Below are 27,182 nucleotides of genomic sequence, written 5' to 3'. Positions count from 1 at the left end.
CCACAATGGCAGTTCTCTACCAGGACCCTCTCTCGTTCGCAAAGGCCTGGTGCCCTCTTGCGGGCATCCACCCAGTGCAGGAACTTTGAAAACCGGTGGCCTCCTACATCCTGCTAGATAGCTGAGTAGGGGTAAAAAGAGCCCAAGACTCAGCCAGACTGAGACCTGCGTCTCAATTTTTGCTTCTCACTTGCTAGGTCATCTTGAAAAAAAAAATCACATCGCTGTTCTGAGTTTCAGTTTCTGTACCTGTAATGAATGTCTTCCATCACTACATCTTCCTAAACTGTTGAATTACATGAGGTGGTTTCCATGACGATGCCAGGCAGGCTGTGTGGCAGCCGTACACACAGAGTTCACTGTAAGCTCTCTCCCCCGGCATAGCCCATTCCCCGTGATCAAATCAAATGCCGTTAATTCACTGCTGAAGGCAGGTCATCAAAGATGACCAGGGAGAAAAGCTATGGCAGAAGTCCCCACAGGGGATGATGCCATGGCTGATCTGGGAAGACCTCCCCTAAGGGGGTTACTAGAGCTGGGCCTACATGGTTGGATGGGCCAGAGGGGTTCCCAGGGCCACTTCTCTGATGCTTTATCTCAGGGAAGGTCCAGTACCGTGAGACAGGCAAGGCCCTGTGGAAAGGTGGTGGTGGAAAGGCCAAGGCCCTGGCAATCCTGGCTCTGCTGCTTACTGGCTCCGTGACCAACGGAAGTCACTCAGCTTCCCTGAGCCTCAACTTCTGTTTCTACAAAACGGAGATAATAACATGCCTGTCCCTGGTGGATGAGATTAAATAAGATGACTTTATTTAAAGTTCCTGCGATTCAGTGGGCTCAGTAAGTGGTAGCCGGTATTGCTAGGATGGAACTTTGTTTGAGGAGCAGGAAAGGGGAACACAGTCAGGCAGTGTTGGCCACTCTCATTTTTGACTCCTATTCGGCAAGAAGGGGGATGCAAATATTCCCTGTGGGCAGACCGTGCTCTCACCCCAACAGGACTCAGAGTGTCAGTGCACCCCAGAAATGAATCCCCAACAGAAAAGGGTGGGATGGGGGTGTCCCTTCTGCCCTGGAGTTCTGGAGGGGACGCTGAAGTGGAGTCTTATGATAAGAAGCCTGGAAATCGGAATAAGGGCTGTAACTTAGATAACAATAGAGTATCAGCTTTCATTTCCGGACCTTGAGGAAACGTCCATGCTTCCCTGAGAAAATGTCCTTGCTTTCAGGAAACACACTTAAGTGTTTATGGGTAAGGGGGCATCACGTCTGCAATTTACTGTCAGACGGTTCAGGAAAAAACAAAATGATAAGCAAATAGGGGGAAATATTACTGTTTGTGGAATCTGGATGAAGAATATTCGGAAATTCTTGAAAATCTTTTTGTGAGAGGGAAATCAAATGAAATATGAAGTTGTTTAATTAAAAAAAGGCAGCTGCAGTCAAGGGTTCCCGCCTCCCCCCTATTCTCTTCCTCCCTCCCCTTCTCTCTGCACCCAGCTCGCCATCCTTCACCTCCTCTCTGCTCGCCTCCTAAGAGCCTTCTCCCAGGGAATCCCAGAAGGGCTCCTGGACTCTCCCCGCCCATGGGAACCGGCACGGATCGCAGCCACTCTCCATCACGGTGCACCCACTTTATTTGCGAAAGGAGGCGCCCAGCGCGCGGGGGGCGGGGAAGTCCCCGCGCCCCTCCTCCGGGGCTCGGGATCCCGCGCCCCGGCCCGGCCCTCCCGGCCCGCTAGACGATGGCGAACTGGCAGACGTAGGGCAGCTTGTCCCGGCAGCGCTTGTCGAACCACTTGCCATTGGCCGCGCCCGACAGGGTGGCGCAGTTCTCCACCTTGCCGCCGTCGGGCTGCGCGGTGATCTCCGTCTCCCAGTTCTTGTAGGCGATGTGGCCGCCGGTCATGTCCACCCAGGTGCCCTCGGACGCCATGTCGTTGAAGCCCAGCCAGACCTCGGCCTCGCTGCCCACGCTCTGGCGCAGGTAGTCGTAGAGGGAGTCGTTCTCGGAGCCCGTCTGCGGGGTGCCCAGGGTGCCCCCGCGCGAGATGCAGTCCTCGCTCGCCTCGTGGAAGGTCTTAGCCTGGACGAAGGCCAGGAAGCACTTCATATGCACCTTGGTACCCTTCAGACAGACTGGGAGGGGAGAAGTGGCCGTCACCCCAGGCTCCCCAGCCGAGAGCCCACTGCCAGGGGCCGGCTCACCCCGCTCCATCCAGCCCTGTCGCCGCGGAGGGGCTCCAGGCCCAGCCCCGAGGGCCGTGCTGTGATGGGCACTGAAGCGCATCTCAGACCCCCGATTCACAGCGGGGGTGGAGCCCCTGCTGCTGGGCCTGGGCCCAGCCCCCTCAGTTGCAGACAGAGGGCCCCTCCCTCCCTCAAGATCACACCCCTCCCCTGGGTGCCCCATCCAGCGCCCAGGGGAGGCAGAAGAGGGGGTCATCTCTCCCCCAGACAGGATAATTCTGCCTTTAGCAGAATTAAAAGGCCCTTTAGGGGCCTTTTAGCTTGGAGGCTGCACAGGGGGGCAGAAGCTGACCTTGGGTGCCCCTCTGCCGATTCTGCTTCCCACCACCCCCCTTCACAGCTGGGACTCCAGACTCTTCCTGATGAATGAACCCCATCTCAGAGTGGGCTTCCCAGGGAGCCCCGCCAAAGCCACCCGCTCTGATCTTCCTCCCGCCCCACTCTCCCTGAGATCTGGGCCAGGGGACATGCTGACCCAGAGTCCAGACCACACTCCAGGTGCCAAGGACCCCAAATCCCTGCCCCAGGGGCCCAGACAGGCTCCCAGCATCTGCCAGCAACCTCTTCTGGGTCAGTGCTCCTGAGGGCTGGTTGGGGTGGCGACTGGGAGCTCAGAGCTGAGACTGGCCAGCCCCCAGACAGAAGAGATGGCCCAGGCAGTGGGCCAGGAGCTCGCTGTCTTGGGCTCAGGACTCTGAGGAGTCCGAGAGTTCTAAATTTGATTCTGGTCTCAAAGGTTGTGATGAAGGTGTGTATTTGGTCTAATTAGGAACATAGACTGTTTCTGCTTAGCAGTTTATTCTTTAGCTGGGTTTATAACTGAGATATTTAGACAGTTGGAGTGTATGTCTCCATTTGTCCTCTTGCTGCTGATCCTCAAAATTTTAGGGGTGGGTCTGCACTCCACCACCTCCCCCGCTCCCTCACCCGCTCTCTCTGTTACTCTCACTTAACACATGTCCCTATGTCCCCGTGAGCACTGGACACTCCTGGAACTCTCAACTCCAGGCCTGGAGCGTCACTGAGGTGTCTTACTCACAGACACTGTACCAAGTCAGCCAGCTCTGCCATGTCCCCTCGTGTGGTGCATCCTAGCCGGGCTTCATCGCCCTTCCCAGCCTGGCCCCACACTGTCTTTCCTTCCTTCTGGGGACACTGTGAAATGCTACCTAGACCCTTTGGGGTGAAGGCCTGGCCACCCCAGCTTTTGGGAGCGCTGCCCAAAGACAACTCTTAGCTCTCAGCCTCCCTTTGGGGATTGCCTCAGTGGAAGATAGCCCCTCGCCCACAGCGTGCCCCTCCCCAGAGCAGCCCCCACCCAGGGACTGGCCCATGATTCCCCTTGTCCTGACTCAGGACAGCTCTGAAGGGCCCTGCCGAGGTCAGGGCTCCCTCTGCAGTCTCTGGGGCCTTCACTGAGACGCAGGGCACTCTGCCCACTCCTGAGTCCTGTCTCTTCCCTTCTGATCCTGGGTACTGATCAGGTACTGATCCTGGGAGGTGCTCCCTCATGAACCTCCTGCAGGCTCAGCTCCAGCTCAGGGCCGCTCCCTGGGAACCCCACCCACAACACTAACTTAGTCCTCAATAAGTGTCAGCTCTCAGTACCTTACCATCGTAACTGACATTTTGTCACTCTGGCCTACTTGTGATCTGGTGGGTTCCTGCTGGCCCTCCCTAGCTCTGCTCCTGCTATGCCCTCTGCATGGAATCCCTCTTTATCTTCCTACACCTGCTTTAAGGGTGCCAGGGAATACACTGATTCCATGGGTATATTGAGGCCCCCGGAGCAGGCTCCACCTGTGTCTCCTTGTGCCTGGCAGAGGCTTGCTAGGTGGGGACCTCACATGTGTTTGTTGGTTGGGGGAGAGGAAGGGCAGATGGCAGGAGGGAAGGGTTTCTCCCCTAACCCCTCATTCTCTCAACTCTTTGGCTAGGTCAGCAGAGCTCAGGAATGCTTTGTGTGGGGTTCTTGGCAAGGTGACTTGCAGATTGTCATAAAGGAGAGGGTGATGAGAGAGAGAAGGCCCCCAAGCAGACCGGGAGCCCATGAACCTTCTGGGAATCACCAAATGTGGAGGGGGTGCTTGGATCTCTGTATACCGTGGACTTTGCACAGGGAGGTCCCCACGACATTGCCCACCTCAGAAGGCAGCCGGTATCTGGGTTGCATGGTCTTTGCACAAGTGCAGAGCTTAGTCATGAGACCTTAGAGCTTGCTCCACAAGTCCAGTCCCAGCCCTTCTACTTTACAGATGAGGAAACTGAGGCCCCGAACGTCATTGTGCTCATCTTAAACATTCCCCCATGTGTTAAGTATTACTGAACTTCTGTAGTCTGTGTCCTCCAGGGCAAGGTCACGAAGGAGTAGGTGAGTCTGAGGTGTGTGAAAATTGGAGACAATGTGAAAGGAACTCGGTGGAGAGGAAGAGAACGGGTTGTCCAGGCAGGCTGGCCAGGAAGTACCAGGGCAGGTGGCTGTGAGCTGTGTCCCCAGGCTCCACCGCTGGGGGTTCTGTCCATCCTGGCTCAGCTGGTTCGTGCAGAGCCAGGAAGGCCACAGCCCACCTCTCCTCACGCCCAGCACGCACCGGGCCGGCCGCCTCCACTCCCACCCTAACCTGCACTGGCCAGCAGGGGAGTATGGGCAAAACCAGGGCTCTCTGTCTCAGCTCCCCTCTCTAGAGCAGGGATGAGAAATCCTGCCTCGGCACAGTGATGATCACTGGGAGTGACAGGATCAGCAAAGCTGCTCCACAGGTGTTGAGGCTCATGCCCTACAGGACTGTGGACCGGCTGAGTGGGGGGTCTCCTGGGGGCTCATTAGGATGGCCTCTGCTCCACCAGCCCTCCAGGGCTCACACTTCCAGCGGGCGGTAATGGATTCTTGTGGGAGAGTTCGTTGTCCTCTTGGGACCTTCCTGCTTCCACACATCAGGGGATCTTCCTGAGAGGAAGCAGGCTGAGGAGGGGCCTCCTTGAATCTGGTGCCCTGGACTCGGGGAGCCAGCCAGTTCCCTGATGCTGGGCCAGAGGCTAGAAGCGGACCCCTGGCTGCTGGCCTGAGCCCCTGTGTCCAGCGCACCCCTGCCTGGAGAGGCAGCCACGTCTACTCACCCGTCTGCAAGGCCTGCTGCTCCTTCAGCAGGGCCACCTCCTGGGCCAGGCTGTCCAGCTGAGTCTTGAGTTCCTCCAGCATCTTCGGACTCACGGCATCTGGGATGAAGTCAGAAGGAAGTGGGGACAATCCCTTGATGAAGGCAGGAGGGATGGGGGCAGGGCAGGGACTGGAGGGGTGGACCACCATCAGCCGCAAGGGGACAGGGGATGACCCCTCGACCTTGATGTCGTGGCAGACTCTGTCTCTCCCTGTTCCTGCCAGTGGTCATCCAAGTGATTGCTCGTGATTTCCCTTCTGCCAGGGACCCTCCTTCACTTGCTCCTGCTAACACGAGACCTGTACTGCATTGTGTAGGAGGGATCAGATGGGATGGCGATTGGCAGGGGTGGGGTGGGGGTGCAGGCAGAGCCTTCAGTGACCCCCCGACCCTGACCATCCTCCTAGCTCCAGAGAACAGAGGACAGGACCAGGGCCGGGGCCCTGGCGACCTCCCAGGTGTGCTTTCCCAGAGGAGCAACACACAGACCAGCAGGGTGGGTGCCCCGGCTGGCAGGGACAGGGGGAGAGAGAGTCAGGGCACTCCGCTCTCGCTGTCTGCTGTTCTGCGGGCCTCCAGCGCCCTGGGCCTCCATGGGCCACCCGCACGGCTGGGGAGGACCAGGGCATCGTCTGGTTTGACCTTCTTGTCCATGTGATGAGATCTGTGATTTACACGTTCGAATAAATACATACTACATCTTCGGTAAACTTGAGAGATTAGCAACTCTTTTCCACATTGAAAAATTCTGTTCTTTGCCTTTGGAACTGTGTATCCTTTACAAAGAACATCCTTGGTGGCAGTTTTCGCTAATGTTCATGGACATAGCATGCATGCTGCGAGTCCTCTGTTTTTAATGAACATTTTGTGGAAGGCAACACAGCCATATAATTTTTAAATACCCGAACAGTTCAAAATGTTCAAGTCTCTTTCCCAGTCAATCTGCTCTCAGCTCTCTAGTTTCTCTTCCCAGAGATAATCACTGTTGCTAACTCTTGTGAATCCTTCCAGAAAAGTTCTATGCATATACAAGTAAATATGTATTTTTTTTCTTTGAAGTAAATATATATATATTTACATAAATCCCTTTTTCAAAACAAATGTCACGTAAGTATCCATTCTGCTTTGAGTTTTTTGTTGTTTACTTTATGAACTGAACCTTGGGGATTATTTCCTGTCGGCCCCGGGACCCGCCCATTCTGTGTTGCAGGCCTGTGGGTCTCCACGGTCCTAACGTGCCCTTGCGCACATCATCCATGACCAATGGGCAGCTGTCCATTTACAGTGGCGGCTCCGGGAGGGGCCTGAGTGCAGCTAGGCCCCCGGCCTTGCCTCGTCTGTGCCCTCGGCCCCAGGCCAGCCGTTCTGCTGCCTGCATCAGCCCTCTCATCTCCTGGAGCCCTGTGGGGGTGACAGCCCACGGCATTGCCATGGCACTTCACTGGTGTTGTCTCAACACAGCCCGGGGTGACCTCTCTGCAGGCAGGGCTCCAAGGGCAGGCCTTGCTGAGGCCAGGGCCACCCAAGGACACCCCAGGCCCAGAGGCTGCGGAGGGACAGCAAAGCCGCCTCCACTGTCCTAGTTCAGCCATGAACATTTTCATTTCCTCAAGGCTGTGATACACCGTAGAACCATGAATTGTTTGTTTTTCCTTCCCTTGTGAGTTACATTATACCCTGTGTTCCAGATGCCTTACGTGTTTTCTATCATTAAATCCTCCCAACCAACCTTTTGAGCCAAGGCCCCCATCTCAGTTTCACAGTTGAGCAGCCTGAGGTTCGGAGACAACAAAGCGGAGCCTTGTCAGCCCTCCCGAGGAGAGTCGGACATCTCTAGGCTGCCGAGCCAAAGGTTTGGTTTCTCTTAAAATCTTGGGGTGGTGGGGGAGGAGTGCGTGTCCGTTAAAGTGATCTGGAAGGTTCTTTCCGATTCTAAGAGCCAGTGACTCTGACAGTTCTGACAGCTGCCCCTGTGTCTGGAGAACTCACCCCGTCCCAGTCTGGGGGGGGCGGGTGGGTACCTCACTGATGTTCGCTGGGCTCGGGGAGAAGGGAAGAGAAGGAAAGAAGGGAGGGTGAGGGCCTGTCAAGGAGAGAGCGGCCAGCTCCCCACCCACCTCCTTACCTTTCTTGGCATTTGCAGCCTTCTTGACCTTGGCTGTGGGGGCATCGGCGGCGACCTGGGTCAGGAGGGAGAGGAGGCAGAGGAGCAGGCAGGGCCCCCAGAGCGCCATGCTGCTGCGGCTGGGCTGCGGCTGCTGCTGCCTGCGTGGGCCTGGGTCACAGAGCACTGGCGGCTGGGGCCGAGCGGTGAGTCTTAAGGCAGCGGCCACGGGGACCTCTGTCCAGGAAACCCTCCCAAAGTTGGCTGCCGGAGTGCCAAAAAAAAAATATATATCCTGCAAAAAGAGGAAGGCCTGGGAGCCACAGAACCTGGCTGCTGCTCTGGGAACACCCACCCAGCATCCTGGCCCCGCCCTCTGAAACAGAGTCATTGTTTTCTAGGATTCTGAAAAATACACACTCGTCCTCAGAGCTCCCATCTGCTGGGCAGTTACCTCTGGCAGGCACTGGGTCACGCTTTTCCCTGGCCTCACAGAGGCCTCACACCAGCAATCTGAGGCAGGAGCTGGCATTTCCCCATTTTACAGTTGAGGAAACTGAGGCTCAGTGAGGTTAAGGGAGCCTCAGCTACCGGACCTGGTCGAGGCAGCACCAGTATCTGACCCCAGCCCGGGTACAGAACAGTCACGGAACTGTGTCTCCTTAGGGAGAGAGCTGGGGCTTGCTGCCAGATTGTCTGGAGTGTTTGCTGTGATTCTCTTGTGGTTCTGCTTCTGTGTTCTTGTTGCATGTTTGGTTAAAAATACAAAGAACTTTCCTTTCTTGCCTTCACTCTCCGTTTTTCAACCATCCTTTTCTGAAGCCAAGATGACCACGGTGGGAGAGGGGCAGCCTGGTGTCCCAGAGTGGTGTCAGAGACGGGGCAGGGAGGAAAGAATGTCCCCAGGAAGGGGGGCCTGGTGTGGGGTGTCAGGACGCAACAGGGTGGAAGGGGGCACCCCCCGGGGGAACAGAGGTCCCACATGCAGTATTGGAGTCCAAGCGAGGAGAAGAGATCTGCGTGGGAGAGTGGGTGGGGACACATGGGAGAGAGTGCTTACATGTCAAATAAGTACATTTATTAAGACCGTGGGGAAAAAACAAAAAGACCATGGGAGCCAGGTTTCTCATTGTCAGGAAAGGGAGGTACAAATACATAGAGAAAACATAGAGAATGTTTCCGACAGTGTAGGATTAAAATTGGAGCTGTCGGTGTGCAGTTGTGGACTTGGACACATGGAGCCGAATCTGTAACTGTCCACGGAAGTGAGCGCATCAGTCCCCCAGCTAGACGTCTGGGTGGAGCAGCGGCCCCACCAAAGGCTTGAGCATGCCCAGCATCCAAGTGCTGGCTTCTCAATACAGCTTTCCACAAAAAGGAACCGCAGCACCTTGGAGCAACGGCTTATTACAGGGCTGGGGCAGGAAAAGGAGAAACTAAGCCCCGCCCAAGTTATTTTGCCAGAACATAAGAAAATGTTTAAAGAAGGATGAGAACGTGGCAGGACACGGAACCAGCTTGAAGGAGCTTCTTAGGGCCCAAATCGGGGACAGTTTGAACATCAAAATAGTGACAGTAACAGTAAAATAGGAAGCCATGAGTGCATACAGATACAGATAAATAAGTGAATACACTGGAAGTCTGATGAGCAATGAGACATTTTCATTGTCTCAGATTATTTGCCCACAAAATACTTATTAACTACAAAGAGGAAAGAGTCAACTTGCAACGGAGAAGCCTGGGCAGATGTCACTTTAATGAAGTGACCGAGGTCAGCACCATCAGTAACGGACCCAGCAGAGAGCCTGCAGCCCCCAAGCACCTGATGGGCTGTGGGGAGACTCCTGCCAAGGACACAACGCACAAGCCCAACCGAGGGGCTCCCTCCACAGCAACTGCCCAGCAGTCTTCAGAACTGTCCAGGACACATCTGAGGACACGAAGGAGGTCGCAGACAGAACAGCAAATGCGCTCTGGACCAGACCCTTCTGCTCTCTGGATGCCCCTGGGATGGGGTGAGGAGCACATGGCAGGGATGGTACGTCGTGATGATGGAAGAGAGGGCCTCAGCCACAGGGACCACGCACTAAAGCGGGAGGTGGTGATAGGGCATCAGGTCAACGACTCCCTTGGAAATGGCTCAGGGGAAAAACGTTCTCTGTGCTGTAGTTGCAGATTTTGTGTGAGCTTTAGATGGTTCCACAAGAAAATGCCATGCTGTGTAACTCAGGCTCTTGCAGGGACCCCAACCTTGCTCCGTCTGACCTGGGCAGGGACGTGCCTGAAGCCCGGTGGGCCAGGCCCAGCCCTGCGGTCCCCCAGGGCCAGAGCCTGGGGCAGGCAGCAGGCACTCTGTGCAGCCAGCCCTTCCTGTCCGGGCTGGCCCTCATGTTCTCAGAGTGCAAGAGGGCTTTATATTCTCAGCTGGGCCCTCAGTGGGACGTTGAGGGCCAAAGATTAAGCAACCTACCAGGGAGTCTTGCTTCCTGGAACTCTGGATGGATAGCACACGGTAAGAGAAATTATGATTCTCTTTTTCTTTTTGAAACTCTGTTGTGTTCCTGATTTTCTCTTCTCGGCTCTTGGGCAGCAGGGAAACGAGAGGAGTTTGTTTCCGAGTACAAGGCCAGCACAAGCCCAGTTGTGGAGGCCGTGCCCTGGGTAGGCTGGGGAGGGGGCCCTAGAGGAGCCGCTCGGAAGCCTGGAACCCTCTGCCCTGGGGCTCACCCAGTATAGCCACAGGGGAGCCAGGCTGCGTCAGACCTGCCTGGGGCTGTCCTCACCCGGCCGCTCCCTCGGTGACCTGGGAGCTGCGCGGCCCTGGGGGTGCGAGGCACCCTCTGTGCCAGCAGGGCTGCGGCGACCTCTCCAGAGGCAAGTGGCCCAGCGTCCCTCAGTCTCTGAGCTAGACAGCTGAGTGGAGGAGGCCACGTGCTTTAACCGATATGGGATGGCCGTTTCCATTGATCTCCATGTGTCTGCTTAAAGCCTTCCTGGAACGAGCAGCTCATTACCCTACAACATAGCTGGTTCCATCATTCGACGCTTGGCTTGTTATAAAGTCCCCCTGTGGTGAGGCAGGTCCCTGGTGCGCCAGAACAGTCGTTTATGGGGCCAGCAAATGTCAGCAATATACAGCCTTGACATACTCCTTTCCCCATTTGGAACCAGTCAGCCTGCTTATTTAACTTATGTGCAGAGCACATCATGTGAAATGCCGGGCTAGATGAAGCACAGGCTGGAATCAAGATTGCCAGGAGAAATATCAATAACCTCAGATACGCAGATGACACCACCCTTATGGCAGAAAAGCAAAGAACTAAAGAGCCTGTTGATGAAGGTGAAAGAGAGTGAAAAGGCTGGCTTAAAACTCAACGTTCAAAAAAACTAAGATCAGGGCATCCAGTCCCATCACTTCATGGCAAATAGATGGGGAAACAGTGGAAACAGTGACAGACTTTATTTTCTTGGGCTCCAAAATCATTGCAGATGGTGACTGCAGGCATGAAATTAAAAGATGCTTGCTCCTTGGAAGAAAAGCTATGACCAATTTAGACAGCATATGAAAAAGCAGAGACATCATTTGGCCAAAAAAGGCCTATATAGTCAAAGCTGTGGTTTTTCCAGTAGTCATGTATGGATATGAGAGTTGGACCATAAAGAAAGCTGAGCGCTGAAGAATTGATGCTTTTGAACTATGGTGTTGGAGAAGACTCTTGAGAGTCCCTTGGACAGCAAGGAGATCCAACCAGCCCATCCTAAAGGAGATCAGTCCTGAATATTCATTGGAAGGACTGATGCTGAAGCTGAAACTCCAACAGTTTGGCCATCTGATGTGAAGAACTAACTCATTGGAAAAGACGCTGATGATGGGAAAGATTGAAGCAGGAGGAGAAGGGGACGACAGAGGATGAGATGGTTGGATAGAATCACTGACTCAATGTACATGAGTTTGAGTAAACTCTGGGAGTTGGTGACGGACAGGGAGCCCTGGCGTTCATGGGGTTGCAGAGACAGACTCGACTGAGCTATTGAACTTCTGAAATGTTGGCACCTGGCCTTGCTGTCCCTCTTTGATTGTCTCTCCTTGTTCCTTCCCCTCTTCCTCCCAACTTTCCTTCCAAGATACGGTTTCTGGACTTTTAAAAATCTTGAAAGCCTCTTTGCATAGAATTCTGCTTGCCACAGTCCTCACTGTTTGTGTTTGTGTGTGTTCTCAAGGAGTCTGCTGTGGACAGGGGCCTGTCTCCTGTGTTCAGAATGGACACGCTATTCAGAAAGCCACTCTTTGTAGACACAGCATGCCTCATTTGTTGCCCATGTTGAGCTTAGGGCCATTAACCCCCCAGGTCCTCTTGTCCATCCCTAGTTCTACCCGGCCAGGTGAGGACCACCGTTTCGGCCACCTGCAGTAGACTCACCACCAGCCCTGGTGGGGTTTGTGGATTTCATCCTCCCAGCATAAAAGATCTTCTCATGGACCGTCCCCCAGACCGCTACCAGCTGATAGGGCACCGAGCTGGGGGCATTTCAGCCAGGAGATCTATGCGGAGTTACTGCCCACAAGTGAAAGGAAAGGTCTGTGCGCTCACACCCCACCCTCAGGGCCCAGTCTTCTGTCAGTTTCCCTGCACAAAGAATCATTTTGACAATAAAGCCAGAGGCAGAAAAACCTGAAGAGGGCTCCGAAAGGCACGTTTCAGTTTTTTTTTTTTTTTTCCCTCCCAAGCTGCTGGAAATCTGAGTTATATAAAACAAGCGCAGGCCACCCCACCCACGTTGTGCACGGATGAAAACATCCCCCACCCCCACCCTCGTCGCGCACAGATGTTTCCTTTTAGCTCCGCTGGCCCTGGGTCAACAGAAATGTGGCCCGCCTATGGAGCAGAGAACTTTCCACACTCTGTTCAAAGGTAAGAACATCCAGGCTGCACATCTCCAAGAATGCTGCAAGGGCCAAAGACCTGTTACCATGGGCTCAGTGACCCTCGTTAGGAAAGTCACTTGTTCCTTTTCGAACCTTTCGTTGGCCTGGTTCTGTCATTCACTCAGCAAGTACTGCCCCTGCCCCTGTGTGCCAGGCCCTCGGGCACACACAGCGCGGAAGGCAGTACACCATCTGGCCAGCTTCCCGGCTCCGTGGGGTCACATTTCTTCTTGTTTTGTCCCTAAAGGTCAGCAGTACCCTAGTGGAAAGAGAACTGGGAGTCTTGGATTCTAAGCGGAGCTCAGACACCCAGCACTTGGGTCTTCTGGGGCAAGTTATTCCAGACCCAGTATCTCTTTCATAAAACAGGATAATAATCTCTACCCTGCCTACACAATGGGATTTAAAAAAACAACACTTTTTACTTTATATTGGAGTATCGTTGATTAACAGGTGTTGTGATAGTTTCTGGTGAACAGCCAAGGGACTCGTGTATCCATTCTCCCCCAAACTCTCCTCTCACCCAGGCTGCCATATAACACTGAGCAGAGTTTCATGTTATACGGCAAGTCCTTGTTGGTTACCCACTTTGAATATAGCAGCGTGTACAGGTCCATCCCAAACTCCCTGTCTCTTGCCCCCATTCTTCCCCTCCCCCGAACAACCATGAGTCTGTTCTCTAAACCTGTGAGTCTGTTTCTTCCCTCACTTCATTTGCGTCATTTCTTCGTAGACTTCACATATAAGGGATGTCATCCAGTCCTTCTCTGCACAGTGGAAGCCTGGGTGTGAGGCGGCTGGGCTACCTGTAAAGGTGTGGGAGGCTGGAGGATGGGGGTGAGACGCTGCACGGCCCTCAGGGCTCCATGGCCTCTGTCCGCCGCCTTCCTCCTTCCACCCCAGCACTGAGACACTAAACGACCTGACCTGTAAATTTGGGAGGAGTCAACCTTGCGTGTGCAGCCCAGTTCTGCACTTACCTGGTGTCTCCAGCTGTAACAGCTCACGCAGGAATAGATAATCTGATTAACTCTGTGGGATACTATAGATGGCCATCTGCTTTTCTGACACCTTTCCCCCACCCCCCACAAATGGCCTTAAAATTCAGCAAATATATACCCGGTTGTGCATTTAGGGATCCTGAAAATTCACATTATCACACTGGCCATGCACAACCTCTCTAAGTTTTGCTGGTTTCTCTTTTTCCCCATAGAACCCCTCTCCGTGCACCAGGTCAGATCCTTAGCCCGTGTCCAGAATCTGTGGGCCCCCAGGGAAGGAATGGGCTGGTGGCAGACTGTTCCCTTCCAAAGCTCTGTCTCCTCTGGAATTTTTCAGAGAACAAGCTTTTTTTTTTTCATTGATTTTCTCTGTTGATTTCCTATTTTCAATTTCATTGACATCTATATTGCTATGTTGATTTTTTATAATTTTTCTCCCTCTGCTGACTTTGGATTTAATTTGCTCTTCTTTTTCTAATTTCCTGAGGTGGGAGCTTAGATGATTGATTTTAGATCTTTCATCTTTCCTAATATTCAGTGATTTAAATTTCCTTCTAAGCACTGCTTTTGCTACATCCCACAAATTTTGCTAAGTAGTGTTTTCATTTTCATTTAGTTCAAAATATGAGATTTCATTTGCGATTTTTTCTTTGACCCAAGTGTTACTTAAAACTGTGCCTGTTTAATCTCCAAGTGTGTGTGTGGGGGTGGGGGGTGGTTCCAGCTATCTTTCTGTGATTGATTTACAGTTTAATTCTATCATGGTCTGGGAGCAGGTCATTGTGATTTCTGTTCTATTAGAGTTGTTAAGGTGCATTTTATGGTTCAGAATGTGGTCGGTCTGCATGAATATTTCCAAGTGAGCTTGAGAAGAATGTGTGTCCAGCTGTTGATGGATAAAGCAGTCTATGGGTGCTAAGTCCCTTCAGTCGTGTCTGGCTCTTTGCGATGCTGTGGACTGTCTTTACGACCCTCCAGGCTCCTCTGTCCATGGGATTCCTCCAGGCAAGAATACTGAAGTGGGTTGCCGTGCCTTCCTCCAGGGGAATCTTCCCCACCCAGGGGTTGAACTCACATCTTATGTCTAGTCTTTACCACTAGCACTACCTGGGAAGCCCCCAAAGCAGTCTGTAGATGTTCATTATATCCAGATTGATGCTGTTGGCGAGTCCAAACACATCCTTACCAATTTCCTGCCTGCTCCATCTGTTCATCTCTGACAGAGGGATGTTGAATTCTCAAGTTATGATAGTAGATTCATGTATTCCTCCCTGCTGCTCTGTCAGAGTTTTTTACCTCATGTATTTTAATGCTCTGTTGTTAGGCATATACACGTTACAGATTTTTATGTCTTCTTGGATTTTTATGTCTTTTTATTTTTATGTCTTTATCATTATGTAATGCTCCTCTTTATTCCTGATAATGTTCCTTGCTCTGAAGTCTCCTCTGTCTGAAATTAATATAGCTACTGTAGTTTTCTTTAGATGAATGGTACCATGGTTTATCTTTCTTCCTCCACTTACTTTTATTCTATATGAGTCTCTATTTAAAGTGAGCTTCACACAGCTTGCTTTCTCTCTCTGGACTCGCCTGCTGGTCTCCCCAGTTCAGGGAGCAGTGGTCGCCTCGGGTCCTCAGCTCTCTTCCGGCTCTGAGAAGCCCTGAAGTTCTGCCAGCCTGCTCAGTTCTGGCTTCTCCTCTTCAGTTACTCCAAGTGCCAGTGAGGCCCAACTTCAGGGGCCGTCCCAGCAGTGAATTAGGAAAACTTCAGATCTCCTTGCCAGGACATTAGGCCCCTTGCCCAGCCCTGACCCTGCCCAGCTCAGAGCCACTCCCACCTCTGTTTCCTTGGTACCTGCCAAGCCAGGTCTTGCGACTATTTTGATGAGTCATGCCTTTCTTCCCAGGGCAGGGCCTGTGTTTCCCTGCTTAGGCTGGGCTATCATCAGCCCCTAGTTATGGGCCTGGGGCCAAGGAGGGAAGGTGTTATCACTTTATGAGAAATCTGCCTCAAGTATGGTGCCTTTGTGGAAACTGGTACGGTGTTTCTCTGGGGAATGTTTCTCTAAGGTGGGAGTTTCTTCTGCCTGCCCAAAGCGTCCAGAGGAGTATGAGGGACCAAGATGCTGTCTTTCTCCCAGGTCAGAGTCCCTTTCTTTCCTGACCAAAGCCCTGTCTCCGGCAAAGGACCCTGCCAAGGGCATTGCTTTAGTTTCCTGTGCCGCTGGGCCATTCTCGCACAAGCACTGATACTGGGATGAACTTCTGTTTTCACTCTTTGGTGACATCTCCCGAACTCAATTATTAGGTCAACGGGCATGAAATTTTTAAGACTTTTAATACACACTGCCAGACTACCTTCAAAAAAATATTGAACAGCATAGATTTACGCTCAACTGGCAGTTATATGGGAGATCATTGCCTTTACTGAGCAAAACGCAAACTGCTGTCAATTTTCGAAATTCATGTGCTTTGTAGGCTTGAATTTACACGATTTGAGAGACCAAGGAATCAGAGAAATAATAAAAGCCATTAGAATATTCTGTAACACTCCATTCCTTCCATGCCTACCCTCACTGAGCACCCCCTGCCCACAGGCTTCTGATTGCCTTCTGGCTGATTTTAGTCCTTCTCCCCAGCATTGATTTAATGGCCAGTAAAGACAGCCTCTGTTTCTGCTGGATGAAGTAGTGGATTTCTCTAGGACAATATTTTCCCAAGTCTTTGCCAGTCTCTGCCTTCAGCTCTCTCTTCCCTTATTCTGAGAGCTGCAGTAATCAGACAATTCCAGGAAAGCCTCTCTGGGAGAGACCCTGCTCACTTGGTATTCTGTTTCATCTGTGATGGACGCTTCTTCCAGGTAGGGCGGCCCTCAAGGAAAGGTATGGATGGGGCGGTAGAGACAGACGCTGACATCTGCTTCTCCCCCTTCACCTGCACTGGAAGTGCTCCGCCAGCAGGCCCAGGCGGGTGGCGGTCCCACAGCTGGACTGGGAAAGCCTCACCTGTCTGTAGCAACTCTCCGATGCCTTTAATCATCAAAACGGAAGGCTTCTCAACTGTGTTCACGTTCTGGTTGCAGCTGTGCAGTCCCACTGTTAACGGGCAGTCAACCAGCGCCCGGGGGAAGAGGAACAGGCTGATCACCGCCCCGCTGGTAGCGCTGTCGTGGCGCCCATGAGGACTCTCACTGGAAAAAAAGCAAAAAAAGCAAGCCCCGGCTGTTCTCTCCACAGGGCAGCAGCTCCGAGTCCAAGTCTAGGCAGCCGCTTCTCTCCACTGGGCACACCTGGCCAGGCCGGGAGGAGGTGCCCACGCCAGGACCTCTGCAGTCAGTCTGCAAGGGCTTCAGCTCACATTATGTTCTTTCCATTTGGCAATAAAAATTCCTAACTCCTTACCCTGTTTGTTTAATGAAATGCAGAGAGTAAATGCCACGCTGAAGCACTCTCCTTCATGAATCAGCTCCTTCCCCAGAGCTCTCTTGAAGATTGATTGGGGAGTTTCAGTTCCCCGGGAAAAGGAACACAAAGACTGCTTCAACCCATGAATAGACCTAATTCCAACACGCTGCCCTGTGAGTAGAACACAGGCTCACAGAAAGCATGTTCTGATGCCGTGGAGAATGGCCTCCCCTTCTGTCCCCAGAGTATGAAGGCAGGCTGAGTAATCAAATGACAACATCTCTAAAGCAGCCTTCTTAATACTGATAAAACATGGAAATCTTACAAAACACCAGGGAGTGGTTATAAAACATGAAGCAATTTCCAAACAAGAGTGATAAGAAAGGCTGGCTAAGGACCAGACTCTAGGGGAGCTTGGCTGGGATCTCTTGGAGGGCAAGATGCAAGAACCGGGCTTCCCCAAAACTCGGGAAGGCTCAACAGCCAGGCAGAAGCCCTGGGTCGGTACCCAGGGCAAAATGTCTTCTCTATCTCCTCAACCAGGAAGCCCCCAAACGCACGAGGTGCATTTATATTGTGTGTGTGTCTTATCTTGAAAGCTCTAAAGGGGAGAAAATTGACAATATACATATCATAAGCATTTCCTTTGAACTACTTTTCTGCTAGGTCTTATTTTAGTGTGTGTGTCTGTTGTTCTGATCTCCTGCAGAAAGAGACAAGTCTTCCCGGGGAGGCCTGTGACCAGAGTCCTCCACTGGAGCAGGTCTCTGCACCTAGTTGTCATTCCCTAGATAAGGGTCAGACTCGCCACAGAGAATGGCATCCTGGCGTACAGCTGAAGAAGTCAAGCCATGTCACACACGAGACCAGAAAATAGACTTTAATTTTACATGTACAAATGTTGCCTTAAATTCATAGCAGTTAAGAAAACAATGTATACAAACTTCAGCTTCCAAGGAAAAGGAGGATACAAACATTCGGCGGTTGGAGGCTGTTGTGCAGATCAGCCCAGGAATCCGACTTTCTGTCTCTTGGGCCCCAGGCTCTCCTCCTTGTGCAGAATACTCTGCAGGGAGGCGTGCAGCACCTTGCCCACACGCTTGCCGGTCTGCAGATGGAGAAGGGCAGACAGAAGAGGGCACATGCCTGCCCGTGAGGCACACACTCTGACCGAGAGAACCGTCCCTGCCAACCAGCCATTCCAAAGCTGCACACATTCCATTGGCCTTACGGGACTTTTATTCAATATAAAAACCCCAGGGAGTTCCCTGGTGGTCCAGGGGCTGAGACTCCACACTCCTAAAGCAGGGGGCTCGAGTTCGATCCCTCGACAGGGAACTACAGATCCCACATGCCACCACTAAGGATCCTTCATGCTGCAACTAGACCAGGTGCTGCAAAAAAAAAAAAAAAAAACAAACCAACCCTCCAAACCCCAAAACCATACTGTAGTTAACATTCTGGGAAAGCCTCTATTCTGAGAAGGGGGAAAAAGACAAAGGAGAAGGCAACCCCCAAGCAGCAAGCAGAAAGGAACAAAAGCTGCCTCGGTCCTTAGCTGCTGCCACTAGAAGCAGCAGAACAGTCAACCCGGTCAGGACTTGGTTACAGCCACTGCGTTGCAGAGAGAAGGCATGGGGAGACCACAGGGAATCCAGAATCTATCCGATGAAGGAACAGATGGTGCTGGGAACCCTTTTTAACAAGCAGTGTCTAATCTGCCTGCCACCAAAGGAGACCTGCTCAGATAGGACCAAAGTCAACCTGCTCAGATAGGACCAAAGTTGCTATCTGAATAGAGTCTTTGATGTTACTGCCATGCAGAGATGCTAAAAGCACAAATTGTTGGAATCAAGACATGTCAAGAGGTCAGACAACCCCACAGGTTTCCTAATTAGCCCCTTACACAGCAGACAGAAGGGGGCCTTAACAAAAAAAGCCCAACTATATAACAAAAATCTTTCTTTATGCAACTGTTTTTGGGTCTCATGAATCATTTCAAGAATATCATGAACCAACTACAAGTTTCCTCTTCAAGCCTCCCACGTTCTCATACCAGCTTTAGTTCACTTGTGCTACTGGTTCCATTCGCGACAATGTGAGGGAGAAAGACACCCAGGCCCTGACCCCACCCAGTCCTCCTAGTCGTCGGTGGAGTCTCCCTAGGGCTGTGTGCCTTTTCCCCTGACCCCTGACTGTAACAAGGGATGAGACCGCAAGTGTTAACTAAAACTCATATGAAGAGAAGAGCTTAGTCTAAAGACTGGGAAGGGATCAGTTCTGTGAAATGCGAAGTCAGGATTAAGGTCCAAAGTGACTTTGGGAAGATTTTTATCGCAACATTAAAAAAAGGAAACAATGTCCAAGTAGGGGACACTGACTAGGGAAACGGATTATTCATATGAATGAAGGCAGGGAGAGAACAGGAAATGAGACCAACAAGACACCAGGACTTGAGAGATCTGGACCTGGACTTGCAGGAAAGAGGTTCCAGCGGTTGGGGGCGGCAGACACATAACCACCTGAGTGTCTACGCTTTATCAGGAGCAGCAGGAGTGAAGGGGACAGAAGTGTCAACTGGTCAGCTCAGGAGCAGCTGGAAAGCGCCCAAGTGGCGCTGCCAGGCCAGAGGAGACTGAGGGGAGCAACCCGCCCAGAGGCTGTGGGGGGCTTTCCCACCATCCCGCTTCATCTCCATTTACACACTTCCAGGCCCATGCAGAATGGGGAGACCATCATCCTGTATCCCCAGCTCCACCTCTGCCCACTCTCCTCAACAGACAGGAAGCAGTTGGCCAGGAATTAAGTTCCCTCATCCAATCACCGAACCCTGGGGTTTGGGAGTTACTTACAAGTAACTCTTAACATTACCAGTCCAACGTTCTTATTCAGAAACGTGGAACTGGGGTCAGAGAAGGAGAGGACAAGGAACTCTTTGGGGCAGGTCGCTACCTCCTTGTCCCAAGCCCCCACCCACCACCATCTCAGTTAGCTCAGTGACATCTGCCTTATACCAGCTGCCCCCCAACCCCCAAAACTGGGGTGAAGAGGAGAAAATGGGGAGAGTTTCCAGTATGCCCAAGGGGGAGGAGGCAGCAAGCGCTCCCAGCCCAGTCGCAGCGCCCACCTCAGAACCACGCTCACCTCCAGCATCTCGAAGATGCTCTCTGGGTCCAGGCTGCCCTTCCCCACCTTCCTCATGCACGTCACGACTCCCTTGCTGGTCACGGACACCAGCAAACTGGCCAAGGAGCAGGCCTCCTCCTGAAGGGTAGCGTCCACCACGTGCCGATAGCCAATCTGCAAGATGAGGGCAGCAGTGCACACGCGTGGGCAACGCACAGCCCAGACCCCCACTTCTGAGGGCCTCGCGGAGGGAATACCTGCGTCACCCACTCAGGGCTTACGTTAGATCCCTCTCATAAGAAAAATATTTGAAGTTCTGTTTGCTCCTGCTGTTGAAAGGCCACCGTGTAAACAGTGTAACAGAAGCATGAAACAGAAATACGGTGGGGTTGGGGGAGAAACGGTCAGAATTAAATGCAGAGACCTTCCAAGTCAGGGGCTATCCAGGGGTCTCCAGCAGAGGTCCCCTGGATGTTTCGCTGATGACAGAGATGAATGCAGAGGGCCCATGCTCTCTTATGGACGTGCTCAAGAATGAGTCAAGGGCAGGTGGCTCTGGTCATCCCAACACTTCACCACAGACCAGGATCATGTAGCGATCCTGGTGGAATTAAACCTGGCCTGGCAGTCTGATCTGTATCCAGTGGATCCCGAGTGGAATCATGACAGTCTCAGTCAGAACAGGCCTCTCTGCCCAGTCCTGGGTGGTGCCAGTCACGCATGAGCATCAGTCAGCTGCTCCACTCCACAGGCCTTGGTGCCCCACACTCGATGTAAGACACCCAGGCCCTGCTCCAGCCCTCATTTCATAGATGTGCTCATTAGGGCCCACAGAGGGGACAGTGTCCACCTTTCAACCACCTTTTTACTATTCAAGCAGCCCAGACACCGGAGTTGATAGAATTAAAGGAAATATGCATTCAAGGCTTTTTGGTGAAATGCCTGGTAGACAGAAGGAGCTACGCAAATTCTGGCTACTGTTACTATGAACCCACTCATGTGCTCCTGAGACCAGAGCCATATCTTCCAGATAAAAAGAAAAAGCTGTTTATGGTAGTGGTCTCTAATATAACAAAATTAGTGGATTTAGGTTAAAGGTACTTCTGTATGGGTTGTAAACCATAACTTCTCAACCTACTAGGTAACCTTAATGGGCCAGGGCTGGAGGAGATCCGACAGGGAAGAAAAAACCATGAGATATAAGCTCATACTTTGCACAGGGTGACGATGCAGGGGACATTCTCCACGCTTAGCTGGATACAGTCGTAGGGGTCATCCGACAGTTCAATGTCCTTTGACCCTTCTTCGTCTTCCAGAACACGAACTCTTGGTATCCTAGAAGCAGAATTAAAATTCCCACTTACTGAAAGGAAGCATGGTAACATCTTTTTCTTGAGTTGGAATCCCTGTGCCTCAGAAGATGAAGTCATGCTGTGCCCGAGTTCCCCCTCAGCCCTGCCAAAAGGGTACAGGTGACATGGATGCAGTGAGGTCTTTGAAAAGTGATGCTGGGCAGAGGCAAGTGGAGAGGGGCTAGAGGTGGGAGGGGATTGAGAGGCACAAACTAAATACTGGGAATGAACTAAATAAGCTACAAGAATACATTGTACAGCACAAAGAATATAGTCAATGTTTTACAATAACTTTAAATGGAGTATAATATATAAAAATACTGAATCACTATATTGTACACCTGAAACTAATAACATTACACATGAATTATGCCTCAACAACAACAAAAAAATTTTTTAATGAAATTTAAAACAATTCTTGGTCAACCAGATATCCAAAAATGAGCCCTGATCCCTACCCTCTAACCAAACACAAAAATCCATACTAAATGGACCACAGATGTAAAGGTAAAAGGTGAAACAGTAAAGCTTTTAACTAAGAACATCTTCATGACCTTAGAGTAGACAAAGATTATTACACAGGATACAAAGTACTCGTAAAGGAAAAAAAAGAACAGATTCAATTATAACTGAATACACACACACACGCATACATATCTTGGAGATACCGCAGGTCTGGTTTCAGACACTGCAATAACGCAAGTCACGTGAATTTGTCCATTTCCCAGCGCATATACAGTCATGCTTACACGTAGTGTAGTCTATATGCTTGGTATAAGCATTATACCAATAGAAAAAAAAAAATGCACATACCTTAATTTTAAAACACTCTTTAAAAAAAAAACATTTATTTTTAATTGGAGGATAACTGCTTTACAATATTGTGTTGGTTTCTGCCATGTATCAACATGAATCAGCCACAGGTACATGTATGTCCCCTCCCTCTTGAACCTCCGTTCCACCTCCCATCCCCACCCCATCCCCCTTGGTTGTCACAGAGCACCGGATTTGAACTCGCTGTGAAAAACACTATTATTAAAAAATGCTAAACATCATGTGAGCCTTCTGTGAGTTGTAACCTTCTTGCAATAGTAACATCAAAAATTACTGTGACAAATATATAAATAAGGAAAAAGTCTGAATACTACAAGAATTATCAAAACGTGACACAGAGACATGAAGTGAGAAAATGCTGTTGGGAAAATGGCACTGAGGGACGTGCTCAATGCAGCGCTGTCACAGACCTTCACTTTGTAGAAAACGCCGTATCTGCTAAGCACAGTAAAGTCACGTGCAGCGAAACGGTATGCCTCCGTGTGTGTGTATAATATAATAAAGATCAAGATGATGAACTTCTGCTTGTCAAAAGGCATTCTTTGGAAACTGAAAGATAATCCAGAATAGAGAAAACAAATTATTTCTCTGTGTATGAGTGTGTGTGTATAAACTGACACATTACATAAAGAATTCCTACTGAACAGAAAAGACAGACGACCCAACAGAGAAATGGGCGGAAGACTTCAACAGGAACCTGTTGAAGAGGCTATTCACATAGCCAGTAGACACAGAGAAATGTGCTCAACTTAAAATATTCGTCAGGAAAGTGCAAAATAAAACTACAATGTGATACCAAGACACACCTACCAGGATGGCTAATATTAAAAAGACAAAAAAACCAAGGGCTGGCAAAGACGTAGAGGTGCTCAGACTCTGTACACAGCTGGGAGTATCATTTGGTAAAAGCACTTTGGAAAACCGTTTCACAGCATCTGCTAACACTGTTTGCAATGGCTCAAAACTGGCAACTCCTCAGATGCTCATCAGCAGAAGAATGGATACATCAGGGGTGGCATATTTACTGGCAGTGGAACGTAGTACAGCAAAAACGAGGACTCTGACCACAAGCCACAATACAGATGTCTCAAAACATGATGCTCGGTGAACGGGGCAAACGTCAGGGAGAAAACACTGCGGGAGCCCATGTGTGCCAAGCACAAACCAACCTACTGTGTTAGGACTGCGGCTATGCTCGGGGCGTGCAGTGACTGCTCGGGGGTACGGGGGGGAGGGCTTCCCGGGGGCTGGCGCTGTTCTTGTTTCTTGAGCTGGGTGCTAGAAATATGGTGAGGCCATAAAGCCGGTTCATTCCAGTGTGGGGTGGAGCCAGGAAGGAAGAGGTGGTCCATCCAGCTACTGTTATGGAAGCAGTGGTTTTTCCCAGTGCCTCTGACAAAAGCCCCCTCTGATTCAGTCCTGCTGCCTGTCCCTACACACACCAACATCCAGAGCAGAGGAGTTTCAGCCAGAGAACGTCCTGCTGGAGTCCTGCGCCAAGGAGGCCTGCTGTGGTCTGCCCTGCATGAAGTCTCTGTGTCAGGGGCCCCCAGGGTGGAAGTACTAAGTAGTATCAGGTGAACAGTCTGAATTCTGATATGGTAAAAAATAAGCACACATACATACACACACACCCCTGCCCATCACACACACACACCCCTTCCCATCACACACACACACCTTCCCAATCCTCTGGCCATAATGTATACACACACACACACACACACACACACACACCCCTTCCCAATCCTCTGGCCATAACGTGGTTCACCAGAAGGGCTAGAGGATGCTCGCGAGAATGGCCGCCACCCTTCTAGAAGGCCCTGACTATAGAGTCCTCTCCGCACACCAGGGGGACCGAGCGCCTTGCAGAATCCGCACCCCCTGCTGCCCGCCCGGCGGCCGTGCTCTGGGAAGGGGCCTTGACACTGCGCCCCTGACGGGTGTCTCCCCAGCCTGGGCAGCTGGCTTCACCGTTCTCATGTACAGTTTGCCCAACAGCCGCATCTGGTTCTCCTCTCCCTTTCTGCCTTGGTGCCCGTGGCAACCAGCTGGCAAGACGGGGAGTGATTTCTGAGGCTTGAGGCACAACAGATGGCAACTTCCTTTCTTCCCCAACAGAACCCAAGGCCAGGCTGCTGCGGATAGCATCTGGGATGCGAGCCCTCAGAGTGGCCACAAAGGCCAGGCCTGCCCTTGGCTGGTGCTAGCCAGGAGTCTAATGGCCCAGCAAGGGGAAGGGGACTCTACAGCTTTCGTTCTCAACAGAGCTTCCACCCTGCAATGTCTGACCTACATTTACTAAACTTTGTTTTTGTTTGTTGTATTTTAAACTGTGCAAGTGGTCTAAATTCACCACAGGATTCATCACACTGCTTCCATAGCTTTTTAATCACCCATAATGTGAGCACTTGAAAATAATCATAATGTCCATTTGGGGATATTTATGTCTGTCGCTATTGTTGTTCAGTGGCTAAGTTGTGTCTGACTCTTTGGGACCCCGTGGATTGTAGCCCACCAGGCTCCTCTGTCCATGGGATTTCTCGGGCAAGAATACTGGAGTGAGTTGCCATTTCCTTCTCCAGGAGATCTTCCCAACCCAGGGATTGAACCTACGTCCCCCGAGTTGGTGGAAGGGTTCTTTACCTCTGAGCCACCAGGGAAGCCCAGAGAGCAGAGGACAAAGCAGGCAAAACCCTCGTCCCCGTGGAGCTTTATCTGGTAACAGTATTTGGACAACTGGCAGGGTCACTGGTTTCAACTCATTCTGCTGTTCTGTGGTTTTCGAACATTTTCCTACATGGTACATGGTTACTTATGAAAATAATAATCCAAAAAATAAATACAGAAATATATCTAGTTTTAACTTATGAAATCTGTTTTCTGAAGCTTAAAATTAAATACCACCACTGTCAATGGGGAAACCCCTTGTTATCCTCGTCGACGCACTTCAGCCGTAATGCCCTCTGCAGTCCACCACAAGGGGCCCCTCAGGGTCTCCACAGGCCCACGGTGCTGTCTCCAGGAAGCCTTACCTTGTGTTGAAGAGTGCAGCCTTCACAGCTATGGAGATGGCATCGAACAAATTCCCACCACATTCCAGCAGCTAAGGGAGACGGAGTGAGGGGGGAGAAACAGTGAGCATCATTTCTCACCTTAAGTATCACCCAGTGAAAGCACGCTGGTTCCTAACAAATACGGACCAAGTGATTACACAGACCAGAAAGCAGGGCAGCGCTGCCGGCTCACCGCCCCGCACGGGGTCTTCCTGCTAACCGCAAGTGCTGCCTTGCTGTCCTGGCTGTGGCACCACCGCTCGGGGCCCCCGACTGTGTGCAGAGCTAGCTCCTCAGGCAGTCGGGCCTGCGCTGAAGGAAAAACTGCTCGCCGGCGTTTTGCCCCAGGTTAACTCTCAGATGCACTCGGCAAGCATCCCTCTCATCTCTGCTCTCACATACCCAGCCTCCAGACAAGTACAGAGTGGTGGCCACTGATGCTGCCGCTGCCACTGGGGTCACGCTGACGACCGCGGTCACTACTGCATGTGACGGCCGATGTAAATCTGACGCTCAAACACCTCTCGCTCCATGGTCTCTGTTAAGCGTCGCAACAACTAAGGTCTTTTACACGTTTTCACCTGTGAGCAAAAGTGTTGACCGTACTCGACTGCTCCTGTCCAGGGTGGGTTGCAGTCCATTATTAAGTGGAGGGCAACACACCCTTCTTCCTTATTCTCAAGAAGCCTTGGCCTGAGGTTATGGAATAAAGCCAACGGGAAGAGAGGAGAGGAAGTCACGTGGAAAAAAGAAAAGCTGTGTATTTCCGTGTGTGTTTATTTAGAGTCTGTCTCCTCTTCATCTGAACTACCGACTCCCGAGGCTGGACGCTGTCAGCTCTGTTTATTCCTTTCTCTTCAGAGCCCAGCAGGAGTGCTGCCAGGAAGGAGGAGCCTGGCGATTATTTATGGAAGACAGGCAGGCTCGAATCCCGGGCCTTCCAAACTCTGAGAATCAACAGTCACACCTGGCATGTCTCACGCACTGCGTCCACACCCAGCACAGACTCTTAATTCCCACCTTTAAGCTTTCTGGGCAAGCCTCCAGTAGGCTCCAAGCGTCTCTCCTACCGCCTCGTATAATTACTGCTTATTAGAATATGATCTCCCAGTCTGTATCACCAGCTGGCTTGCTAACTGCAGCATGTCTGTCGAGCAGCTGGGCTAGCTCCCCTGCACCCTGGTTCACCTACAGACTGCTGCATGGCTAGACGCTGGTGCTGGCCAGTGCACTTTGATTCCTGCCTTTGCTGGGTGACTGCTGACTTCCCCAGTCTGGACCTCACTTCCCCAGGCTTCAAGAAGGGTGAAAGCCACTCTATCTCCCAGAGGTGTTCAACATCTGAGTCTTTGTAAAGCCCTCCAAAGTGTGCCTGGCACACAGGAGGCGTCAGCTAAGTGTTTTAAAATAAATACGAATTTGCTCTTTCATCTTCCCTTTGTTCTCCTCACAGACTGTCCAGTGCATCTGCTGCTTCTCCATCTTCCTTGCTGACAGCCCCTTTGGAGAAGAAATCCCGATGCAAAAGGCCTGCGGGTGACCAGGACACAATGACCCTGAGCTGCTCCTGGTCACCATGCATCCCTGCTCACGGGAGAAGCCTATTGGTTCTAAGGTGAGACAGTGTCCCTTTGATGTTCACAAGTTTTGCAAGAGGCTGCACTGAGAGGATAGGCTTCCTGCCCGAATCAAAAGTGCATGAGGCCCCCTCACTGGGCCAGCCTCCTGAAAAACCACAAGTGTGTGGGGTGGCACCTCCCTGGGCAGCTGTGAAGCCTGCCTCTTGGCAGTGACTGTAGGCTACCAGTTCCCGCCCTCTTCAAAACCAGCACCTGTAAAACTACCTGCTTAGTAGGAACCAAACTCCAAACACAGCCTGGTTATTGGAGATGAGAAAAAGCAAATGAACTTGTAATTTCATTATTTTTACCCAAAAGCATCAGCATTCAGAACAGACCTAAACCTGCTGGACA

General features: G+C 51.4%; 2 protein-coding genes and 1 long non-coding RNA gene across 5 annotated transcripts in view; 1 reads left to right on the top strand and 2 right to left on the bottom strand.

Moving 5' to 3' along the window:
* Positions 1-1,616: 1,616 nt before the first annotated feature.
* Positions 1,617-7,856, bottom strand: CLEC3B (C-type lectin domain family 3 member B). Its single transcript, XM_043443196.1, has 3 exons — positions 7,531-7,856; positions 5,365-5,463; positions 1,617-2,136 (listed from the first exon to the last, which is right to left on the bottom strand). Exons 1-3 carry the CDS (start codon positions 7,637-7,639, stop codon positions 1,736-1,738), a joined length of 609 nt encoding a protein of 202 aa, XP_043299131.1. The 5' UTR covers positions 7,640-7,856; the 3' UTR covers positions 1,617-1,735.
* Positions 6,819-27,182, top strand: part of LOC122424933 — a 34,696-nt gene continuing 14,332 nt past the window's right edge. For both annotated transcript variants that reach the window (XR_006264620.1, XR_006264619.1), the window contains exons 1-2: positions 6,819-7,257; positions 26,663-26,824. This is a non-coding gene — a long non-coding RNA (uncharacterized LOC122424933). The remainder of the gene's footprint in view (positions 7,258-26,662; positions 26,825-27,182) is intronic.
* The window catches only part of EXOSC7 (exosome component 7), a 28,461-nt gene continuing 16,891 nt past the window's right edge, over positions 15,613-27,182 (bottom strand). The window contains exons 5-8 of one of the 2 annotated variants that reach the window (XM_043443195.1): positions 25,189-25,259; positions 21,179-21,302; positions 19,986-20,141; positions 15,613-16,627 (exon numbers count right to left, since the gene is read on the bottom strand). In XM_043443195.1, the coding sequence (XP_043299130.1) occupies positions 16,625-16,627; positions 19,986-20,141; positions 21,179-21,302; positions 25,189-25,259 (354 nt within the window). In that variant the 3' untranslated portion in view covers positions 15,613-16,624. Of the gene's footprint in view, positions 16,628-17,706; positions 17,950-19,985; positions 20,142-21,178; positions 21,303-25,188; positions 25,260-27,182 lie in introns of those variants that run through there. The other variant, XM_043443194.1, reaches the window with a different exon arrangement.

Source organism: Cervus canadensis, chromosome 22 (assembly GCF_019320065.1).
Source record: "Cervus canadensis isolate Bull #8, Minnesota chromosome 22, ASM1932006v1, whole genome shotgun sequence".
Lineage (NCBI taxonomy): Eukaryota > Metazoa > Chordata > Mammalia > Artiodactyla > Cervidae > Cervus > Cervus canadensis.
This window is presented reverse-complemented; position numbering and strand designations above follow the sequence as displayed.